Source organism: Bidens hawaiensis, unplaced genomic scaffold, assembly GCF_021521415.1.
Source record: "Bidens hawaiensis isolate Kalapana, Puna unplaced genomic scaffold, B.hawaiensis_p1.1 tig00004105_1, whole genome shotgun sequence".
Classification (NCBI taxonomy): domain Eukaryota; kingdom Viridiplantae; phylum Streptophyta; class Magnoliopsida; order Asterales; family Asteraceae; genus Bidens; species Bidens hawaiensis.
In genome coordinates, this window is record NW_027491242.1 from 1521104 (window position 1) to 1531885 (window position 10782).

Here is a 10782-nt window from a genome sequence, read left to right on the forward strand (position 1 = left end):
AACATGTTTTTTATTAACCTCTAAATACGACTTTTGTTTGGGCGCAACGATGGACAATGGTGCTGAACCGTTCATCAGGATGACGTGTTTAAGGTCTGCGTCGAGTATTGTTACTTCGTTCTCACCTAGGAGTTGACACTAATATAATATGTTGGTAGAGGTGTATGTGTATATATTAGTAATATATATGAATATAGTGTGAACAAGAACATGTGAAAGCATAATAGTTTTTAGCATCAAACAACAATGGCAAGGTTCATCCCTTGATGTGTGGGACCTACATGTGCCTATATATATATATATATATATATATGAAGTAACTCTTAGCAATTCTACACCAACATATTGAAACCAAATCAATTTGTAATTGTAAAGCTTGTGTTTCTTAGACATGGAATCCTTCCATAATAATATCACCTTAGTAAAGAAAGTTTGCGAGATTTATGAAAAACTTTCAAAGCTCGAAACGCTCAAACCTTGTAACAATGTTAACATCCTTTTCTCCGAGCTTGTCCACGCATGCATCCCTCACTCTTCCATCAACATAGCCACTCTCCCGGGAAATATTCAACAAATTACATCTAAGCTTATTAAACTATGTGGTGTGGCCGAGGGCCATCTTGAAGCTCACTTCTCGACTATTTTAGGCTCGTTCAAAAATCCTCTTCAACATCTCGACGTATTTCCTTACTACTCAAACTACCTCAAGTCATGAGTACAACATCCTCAACCAACACTACTCTGCCACGTCACAAGCCCCTAAACGTGTCGCATTTGTGGGATCAGGCCCCTTACCCCTCACCTCAATCGTCTTGGCCTCTTACCATCTCAAAAACACAACCTTTCACAACTATGACAATGACTCGCTAGCAAATTCAATGGCTTCTCGTCTCGTTGCATCTGATGATGACTTGTCCAAAAGAATGGTCTTCCACACTGCTGACATTATGGATGTAACCGATGAGTTGAAAGAATATGACGTGGTTTTCTTGGCTGCGTTGGTGGGAATGGATATCGACGAGAAAACTAAGGTTATCCAACATTTAGCCGAGTATATGGCCCCTGGTGCCGTTCTCATGCTAAGGAGCGCCCATGGTGCTCGTGCTTTTCTCTACCCGGTCGTGGACCCTCAAGTTCTTCAAGGGTTTGATGTTCTCTCAGTTTTCCATCCTGACGACGATGTCATAAATTCTATCGTGATCTCACGAAAGTATACGAAGCCAGCAAACACTGATCATAATAACTTTCAACATTTGGCTAATGGCTCTCTCATGCCAACAAGTTGCAAGTATTGTGACTTTCAAGCTTTCAACAGTCCCCTAATAATATGAAAATGATTGATGATTAGTTCGATAGGAATCGAGCTGTGTTGTGTTGTTCTAAGCTTTAATCCGTATGCATGGTTAAAGTTGTGTGATCTAAATGTAATCGACTGTGTTTTTTGTCGTCGGTGTGACTTGATTTCAAGAAATAAAAGATTTACATATGTGATGGTTAAGAATTATGTCATTGTATGTTAATACTTGCACAAAGTATCATTAAACATATCTTTCTACATTAATAACTATAAATGCATACTCTATATGAAAAATAAGATGTGACACTTGTTGGTATTAATCCCATCAATTAGTGTATTGTTGGTACTAAGTTGATATTTGGTTAGTAAAGTTTGGGTTTAAAGGTAACGATAAAAATCATTAGGTTAATAGTAGATTAATCATAAACGTCGATCAATAAGTAACGATTAAAAGGGGTGGCAACTTAACCAAACGGTGTTCCTAATTACCATATGGACTCTTTGGAAGTGCATAAATGATGTGATCTTTAATATATGCGAATTCGGGAAGTTACAATTTTGGATAGGACTAAGGATCGAGGAAGCTACCTTATCGCTAGGTGCTAGACCGATTAGTCTGATTTTGTTGTAATCTCTGTCTATTTATTTTCGTTGTTTTGTTGTGGTTTCATTTGTTGTGGCTTCTATATAAGCCAAACATTGGGCCTTGTTTATAATATATAATCGTTCCTAAAAAAAACTTAATTAGAAGCAAAAAAAGCAAAATACCTATCGAACAAACAATCATCACCTTCATCACGAATCCATTGTCGTTCACGAATTCAAATGGTTTTGTTCAAATCAAAAGATAGCGAGAAGGAAACACTGGATTCCGTTGTCTTTGATTATTTTTTTTATTGGAATCCATGCAGGAATTTAGTTGATAACGTAATTGAAAAAGGTGGGAAACAACCAAGGAAGTGATTGTCACGTCATAAAAAACTAACAGAGTTAGTCTCCGTTAATAAAAAGCTCAGTGGGAGAAAACAGGTTGAAAGTTGAACTATACTACGGGTACATACGAGCCAAGCTACTCAAGCTCACATCGAAAAATAGCTCGAAACGAGCCGGGCTTTTTCGAGTTCAAGCCTAAAATAAAGCACATTTAGTTATCGAGCATGAGCAAGAGCCTTGTGTATATTTAAGTTTTACATCTTTTTTACTTTTATATATTAGTTTCACATTGCAAAACCGAAGTTGATCCGAACTTTGACTCGTTTAAGATACTACACGAGCTCGAACCAAGCTTAGACTCAATTAAATATATAAAACACACACACACATATATATATATATATAACTGGACCGAACCCAAGCTCGAGAAAACAACTCACTGTCAAGTTCGAGCTTTAAAAAAAGGGTCTGTAACGGTCTCAGCTCGAGATCTCATAAGTTAAAAGTCGAGCTAAGGTCAGCTCGGCTCGTTTACACCTCTATTTGCCTTATTATACCTCGATTTGCATTCGTTCTTCGACTACTGAAGATTAAGCTCCGTCTTGATTATTACGGTAACCTAAATAGCTAAATTAGCTTTTAATCTTGTAATATATAAACCCTTAATTTGAGTTAAATTGTTAAAAAAAGCTTGTAGCTTTTTAATTTGTTCATGTTTTAACCTAATTTTTATGATTTTAGTATTTATATTATACCATCTATCTTTCTGTTGTTATGTGATTGCTCTTTAAGAACTCTTGAAACTGGTGCGCACAAGGTGTTCGATGAAATGCTTCATAGAGTTATTACAAGCGAACATGAACTGTTCGGCGTCGTTTATGCTCGTTTATTTAATAACAAACGAACACGAACACACGTTTTGTTCGTTCATTTATGTTCGTTTATTTACATTCTTTAAATTTTAATAAACACGTAAGTAGTTGTTTTAATAACTTAATATAAATATAAACATAAAAAGGTTTGTTTATATTATATGTATATGTATATGTGTGTGTGAGAGAGAGAGTACTTGGTTATGTTTGATTAGTTATGTTCATTTGCATTCGTTTATGAATGTTCTACTTTGTTCGTTTTTGTTCGTATATGTTCGTGAACTGTTTTTTTAGGTTTTAAACGAACGAGCATGAACGAACACGAACATGCCCGTTTTCTTAATGAGCGAGCATGAACACGGAAATTTGTTTAATTATATGTTTGTGTAATTGTGTTCGTTCGGTTCGTTTACAGGCCTACGTATTGCAATTCTTTTTTGCAGGCTAAATAAGTGAATTACTGGCTGCTGTACCTGCAGACATCGTTCAGTCTTTCTTGGTCGTGGCAAATTCATCTACTTTAGATGAATCTTTGGAGAGTTTAATAGAATTGGCTAGAACGAGTGACGGTCGCTCTGATCTGGCTTCCAAGAATATGATTAACACGACACTCCAGCTCTGCAAATCGCTATCTTATCCTTCTTGTGGTGGCACTATTTTATTAGCTCTGAAACTCATGAGAAACTTATGTGCCGGAGAGTTGCGAAATCAGAACTTGTTTATTGAACATGATGGAGTTGATATAGTTTTGAATATAATCAGCTCTAAAGAAGTTGTTAATGATTCAAATTATGCGATGATTCGAATTGGATTACAGGTTTTGGCTAATGCTTCATTAGCTGGAAGAGAACATCAAAGTGTCGTATTGAAGAAACACTAACCGGACCCCGGACAGATTACTGGTAACCTGGGGGTTGGAGAGATGTTTCCCACGAGGGGTTAGACCCTTGGAAGATGGTTCTTCTGATAACCTGCAAAACAGACACCGTGAGCTCGTCACTGAGAAGGGGGGGGTTCCTCCTTGTGACCACCCTCCGGCGTGAGAATCAGACTAGATTGCTCTTTAAATATAAAAGTATATTAAGAGATTGCTAGAGCAGATATCAGGTATAATATGATAATGTAGTAAGATATGATAAGATGAGATGGTCATACCATTTGTGGTATTTATAGCCGAAGGTAGGTTTCCAAGGAGGTATGGCCGGCTGCTACAGTGTTCCTGTTCATCAACAGTAGCCTACACACGTGCCCTGCTGGTAGTTGGTGGGTAGGTAGCGGCTGATAGTGACCAGGCCTGCTGTATACTATTCCTGTTCCACCAACTGACGGCTACGCACGTGGTATGGCAGTAGTTGGTGAGTAGGCAGCGGCTAATAGTGATACAGTACAGGAGCATGCTGCTCGCCATACTGTATCAGTAAGCTGTCGTATCTCTGATCAGATCTTTCGCCCATACCTCGTCAGGTACAGTAAAAGATCCTTCAGTATACGGACTGGCTTATTTGGGCGGGAGTATTCCCCCTCCCGCCTCTGTGCGGGATTGCTCCCGGCTTGGCTCATTCCTTCAGGTGACACTGAATGATCGAGAGCTAAGTGCCTTGTGCGTGTAGCCATGCTGCGCGGGTGGCCTTCCCTAATGGCTTGTATCCGAGGCTGCGGGGACAGGCGGAGTCCTTCACCATTGGGAGGCATTTCCTGCGGGACCAGCTTGCGTACTGCGCGTAAGGACGTCACGTCTCTGAGCATGGTTGGTCCTGCGGATCCAGTTGGTCTCTGCGCAGACGTCCCTGTTTAAGGTGAGTCTTGCGGGTCCAACTGGGCTCTGCTGGGACCTACCTCTTCACGTATGGAATCATATCTATTCTCTACGGTTTATTGAGATTGCAAAGCTTAGAAAGAAAGAGATTTGTGACCCTTTATGTATGATCATTTATGCTTGTATTGAAGAGAACCAAGAACGGCTTAACCAGTTGTGCTCGGACCATGTTTTGCCTCTTCTAGTGGAACTTGTTTGTACTGCTTCAACAGGTATATATTTTTGTTTCAGAACCAAAATTTGATACTCAAGTCGTTATTTTAACAAATTCTTTTTGCATATTTGTATCAGTCGGTTTTGGTGAAGATTGGGTAAAGCTGATTCTTTCAAGAACATGCATTGAAGAACCTTACTCCACACTTCTTTTCTCGAGGCTTTTACATCAAGATCAGTCTTTTTTATTAAATATCTTATCAGAGATGGTAAACGAGCAAATCGAACATATCAAACCTTCAAAGGTTTTCGCTTTAGATGTTTTCAAGATTCTAAAAACAAGTTTTGGCGTTCTTAAATGTGTTTCACGGCCAAAGTCTAGTCTTCCAACCGATTCTCCCGACATTAACGCTCTTGGATATTCTCTTTGCATACTAAGAGATATTTGTGCAGTGGATGGTCATGTGGATATTATTGATTCATTATTATCACAAGGGTTGGTTCAAATGCTTTTACACTTCGTGATCTTGAGCCACCTACAGTAATTAGGAAGACATTAAAACGTGACGAGAATCAAGATTCTACAACTTATTTAGGTAAACTATGCCCTTATATAGGATACCGTAGGGATATTGTTGCGGTTATCGGGAACTGTGCCTTTAAAAGGAAGCATGTTCAAAACGAGATAAGAGAGAAAAATGGGATTCTTTTAATGTTGCAGCAGTGTCACTGATGATGAAAATCCGTTCTTGCGTGAGTGGGGTATATGGGGTGTGAGGAATTTGTTGGAAGGAAATTTGGAAAATCAACGGGTGGTTAGTGAACTGGAAGTTCAAGGTTCGGTCAACTTGCCTGAGTTGGCCACACTCGGGCTGCGGGTGGATGTTGACCAGCAGACTCGACGTGCAAAGCTTGTAAACACCACCGGTTGAATATTGTTTTATCAGGTAGTGTACTACCTTTTTCGTCGTGTTTTAATCATGATCTTGGTTTATGAATGATCTTGTTCTTTTAAATACGTTGTGTTCAATTGGTTTATTTATGATCTTGTTCTTTTGAAGGATTTTAGGTTAAATTAGCAGGGTTTTTTTTTGGTTAAATTCCATAAGACAAAGTAGACGCAAAAAGTTCAACAAAATCACCATCACTTTATAAGATTATACAAACCATTTAATTTTAGGGAAAGAGTAACACGCATATATTCTTTTACTTAAGGTGAACAAATCTATAAAAGCGTGTCATTAAAAAAAGCTATTAGTGTCTTATAATTAAAAGACGAGCAAAAAATTCGGTTCAGGCCGATGAAATTGGTTTCTTTTTACCCGACCAGATATCATACGAAAATTGTAATGGTATACTAGAGAACACAATTGAATCACTCAAATTTCTGGTAATGTTATTGATGAACTAAAGTGCTATAAATAGCTTACAAAGGAAACCAGTAAACTCACATGAACCCACGTAAACAACTAACTCCTATCAATTAGAAACAAACCATAAAGTACGGAACAAGCCAAAGAAAAAGTAAATCGTGTGCATGCAAACGTGCACTACACATGCGACAAACAAAGTTGGACAAGTGGACCTCCCAAAGCTTAGAGCTGGACTGGACCTTATTTAACCCAATGCAAAGAACAAAGCCCACATTACAAAAATCAATTTGACCCAAACCGGTTACCAACCGACCCTTACCAACGATTAGGAAATCAGTTCATATTCTCGTGCCTTTAAACCTCTTTGGACCCCGCCCGTGTTAAAAGTTGGTTCCAACTCGACCCTACTCGGTTTCAATAGGTTCGAGTATCTCCCTCCTAAAACCAACTCCAAACCCTAATCGTTTTCCAGCGGTTAGAACCAAAATTGACCAAACAAATTCGTTTCAAACCCGAACCAGTTTAAACCCATAAAATGATTTGCACACCTCTATTCATTTGAGTAAACTGTGGTTTTCGTCCCTATGGTTTATCCAAATCTGCGGTTTTAGTCCAATAGTTTTAAATCTGCGATTTTCGTCCATGTAGTGTCATTTCACTTGCAATTAAACCCGATTCTACTAACCCCGTTAAGTCTGTTCGTTAAACTCATCGGCGTGCCCCTCATGTGACGGGTAGTTTTTCCCTTTTTCTCCCTAAATAAACTCAATCATAATTCGCAAGCCCCTTCGCGTGAGGGGCAATTTTGTCCTTAACGAACAAAACTATGTGATGGGCACGCTGATTGGTTTAACGAACAGACTTAACGGGTTTAGTGGGGTCAGGTTTAATTGCAAGTGAAATGAAACCACATGAACGAAAATCATAGATTTAAAAATATTGATTAAATCTGCAGATTTGGACAAACCACGGGAACAAAAACCGCAGTTTACCATATTCAGATAATTAAAAAGTTGAAATGCATTTTGGGCCCATGAGATAAAAATATAAGCCCAACCCATAAAAACTCACAAAGCCCAAAAACTCTTCCAAGATTCCCCCTTTCTTCTTCTTCACCTGCCGCTGCAAACCTTTTGCAGACACACCTTCAAAATGAATCCATAACTCAAACCCAAATTATTATTATTATTATTACATGGATGATGTTACGATCAACATTCATCCTCAAACTCAAACCCAAAAACCCAATTCATTTCACCTTCAATTTCACACACTCCTCTGTTTCACCATCACCCATTCATAATAATATTCATAACCAAGACCAAGACTTTACATCTCATTTACTCACCCTTTTATCTTCACCAAATACCCACCAAAACCCACATCTCAAATCTTTAATCCCATCAATAACCCCATCACAAATCACCCATCTTTTCAACACAAACCCTAATCTTGAACCCCATAAAGCTCTCACCTTTTTCAATCTTTTCACCCAAAGATCCGGATTTAACCCTTCTGTTGAGTCCTTTGCATCATTGCTGAGAATCTTGGTCAGGAATCGCGCGTGGAATGCCGCCGAAAAGACCCGGCTTTCGATGGTCAAGGCGTGTGTGACCGAACATGATGCCAGGTTTGTTTTAGGGGTTTTCAGGGAATTGAATGGTTGTGGGTTTAAGATTAGTGTTAGGTGTTATAATACATTGTTAATGTGTTTGTGTCGGTTTTTGATGGTTGATGAGATGAAATGTGTGTTTTTAGAGATGTTGGATGATGAAATTATGCCGAATATTTATACGTATAATACGATGGTGAATGGGTATTGTAAGTTGGGGAAAGTTAATGTGGCCCGGGTGTATTTTAATAAGATTGTGCAGGCTGGACTTAGTCCAGATACGCATACGTACACGTCGTTGATTTTAGGGCATTGTAGGAATAAAGATGTTGATAGTGCGGTTAAGGTGTTTGATGCGATGCCGAAGAAAGGGTGTCGAAGAAACGATGTTTCTTATTCGAATCTAATACACGGGTTTTGTGAAGCAACGCGGATTAACGAAGCTTTACGGTTGTTTCGTCAAATGGGAGATGATAATTGCTTTCCGACAGTTCATACGTTTACGGTTTTAATATCTGCATTAAGTAGGGTTGGCAGAATGACAGAAGCGTGGAAACTGTTTAATGAAATGAATGGAAGAGGGTGTCAGCCGAATGCTCACACGTACACGGTTCTTATTGATGGATTGTGTAAAGAACGAAAGGTAGACGAAGCAAGAAAGTTGTTAGACGTGATGGAAGAGAAACGAGTGGTCGGGACCGTGGTGACATATAATGCTTTGATTGATGGATATTGTAAGGAAGGAGACGTTGAAGATGCGATCAAGATGTTTGAAATTATGGAAAAGAAAGAAGTAAAACCGAACGTTCGTACTTACAACGAGTTGATTGTTGGATATTGTAAAGTTGATAATATTCACAAGGCTATGGCTTTACTTGATAAGATGATGACGATGAAACTATCACCGACTGTTGTGACTTACAATTTGCTAATAAACGGATATTGTAAGCATAATGATGTCGATAATGCTTATAGGTTGATCGGTTTAATGAAGGAAAACGGTGTCGATCCTGACGAGTGGGCATATAGTGCTGTTATACAGGCTTTATGTAATCGAGGGAGTGTAGACGAAGCTCATGAATTGTTAAATTCTTTAGAGGTGAAGGGGTTAAAAGTGAATGAAGTTATCTACACGACTCTTATAGATGGATATTTCGAAACTGGGAAGGTTGACCACGGGTTGACTTTATTTAACAAAATGGTTATTAATGATTGCTTACCGAATTCTTGGACTTACAACGTGGTGATTTACGGTTTGTGTAAAGAAGATATGATTCAAGAAGCTTTAGTCTTTATAGGAAAGATGATAAAAATCGGGTTCAAACCAGAACTCACTACATTTACAATTTTGATTGAAGGGTTTTTAAAAAGATACGATTTTGTCGATGCTCATAAGCTTTTTATTGAAATCGGTTCGTCTGGACTGAAAGCAGACGTTTGTACATACACTTCGTTTATTCTTGCGTATTGCAGTCAAGGGATGGTCAAAGAAGCAGAAGATATAATGAATGACATGATCGTTAAAGGCGTAGAACCCGATACAGCTACGTATACGGTTTTCATCGGTACGTATTTTCGTGCGGGAAATATAGATTCTGCTTTTGGTGTGTTAAAACGTATGATGGATGCTAAATGTGAACCGTCGCATCATACGTATGCCATAATAGTGAAGCATCTTTTAGTCTTGCAACAAAGGGAAAACATAAAGTTTGAAAATTTTGATCTAAATATTGGTAACGTGTGGAAGTTAATGGATTTAGAGACCGCGTTCGAGTTGTTTTCAGAAATGGTCAAACGGGGCTGTGAACCGAACGTCAAAACTTTTGAAGCGTTGACCGTTGGACTATGCAAAGAAAATCGACTTGAAGAAGCGTGTAGATTGGTTCGTCATATGTTAACGAGCGGGCTCGTTCCAAATGAGCATATATACACCTCTTTAGTAAACTGTTCATGTTACTTGCGAATGTTTGACCAAGCGTTGACTTTATTAAACAGTATGGTTGACAATAGGTTTTTACCACATTTAGAGTCGTATAAGTTGTTGATTTGTGGATTATACGATGAAGGAAAGCATGAAAAGGGTAAAGAAGTTTTTTGTAGTTTGCTTGACGGGTACAAATACAACGCGGATGAAGTCGCGTGGAAGATTTTTCTTGACGGGTTGTTAAAACACGGGTTGGTTAACGAATGCTCTGAGCTCGCTGATGTCATGGAGGAAAAAGGTTACCATGTCAATCCACATACGTCTGTAACGTTGGTTGAAAACATGAGTGTTTGATTATGTTTGAAGCAAGAAATCTTGAATTTGATATAATGATGCATACACTTCCGGTATGTGGTTGTGGGTCCCGTTTGACGGGACAATATCAAGAAATACGGGCCTTTAAAGCAAGGGGTCCGTTGGACCGAAGGTCGTTGAAACTTGAAAGCACATGATCTATCCTGGAAGCTAGAGCGGTTAATGTATACAGGTATTTTTTTTTATTTTTTTTGCATATTGTGTATAAAATTGTGGAAAAAGATTCTAAAAATAACATGTTAACTGTATTGCAGATGAATGATGATGTCATAGCAGTCGGTTCTTTTCTTCCAGCATTGACAAGATCTTTTAAGGTTTAGAGTTTAGACACACCTGTAAGTATCATTTTTGGCGAATCGAAATGAGGATTATTAATACAATTCATTTGTGCATTTTATTTTCGAAACAATGTAAAATTTTTTTAGAA

At 38.4% G+C, this 10782-nt stretch overlaps 1 protein-coding gene and 2 pseudogenes across 2 annotated transcripts; all 3 read left to right on the forward strand.

Annotated features, from left to right (window-relative positions):
• The first annotated feature begins 306 nt into the window (after positions 1–306).
• LOC143625441 (nicotianamine synthase-like) lies at positions 307–1348 on the forward strand (annotated as a pseudogene).
• A 2081-nt stretch (positions 1349–3429) lies between these two features.
• Positions 3430–6057, forward strand: LOC143625370 (uncharacterized; annotated as a pseudogene). Its single transcript, XR_013152265.1, has 4 exons — positions 3430–3488; positions 3556–3963; positions 4946–5130; positions 5210–6057. The product of XR_013152265.1 is annotated as an uncharacterized LOC143625370 (transcript).
• Positions 6058–7490: 1433 nt separating this feature from the next.
• Positions 7491–10429, forward strand: LOC143625511 (uncharacterized). The gene has a single exon (XM_077095829.1). It carries the CDS (start codon positions 7644–7646, stop codon positions 10332–10334), a length of 2691 nt encoding a protein of 896 aa, XP_076951944.1. The 5' UTR covers positions 7491–7643; the 3' UTR covers positions 10335–10429.
• The last annotated feature ends 353 nt before the right edge of the window (positions 10430–10782 follow it).

Excerpts from the sequence above, each read along its gene's own strand:
- LOC143625511 (XM_077095829.1), top strand. The coding sequence starts at position 7,644 with ATGATGTTACGATCAACATTCATCCTCAAACTCAAACCCAAAAACCCA.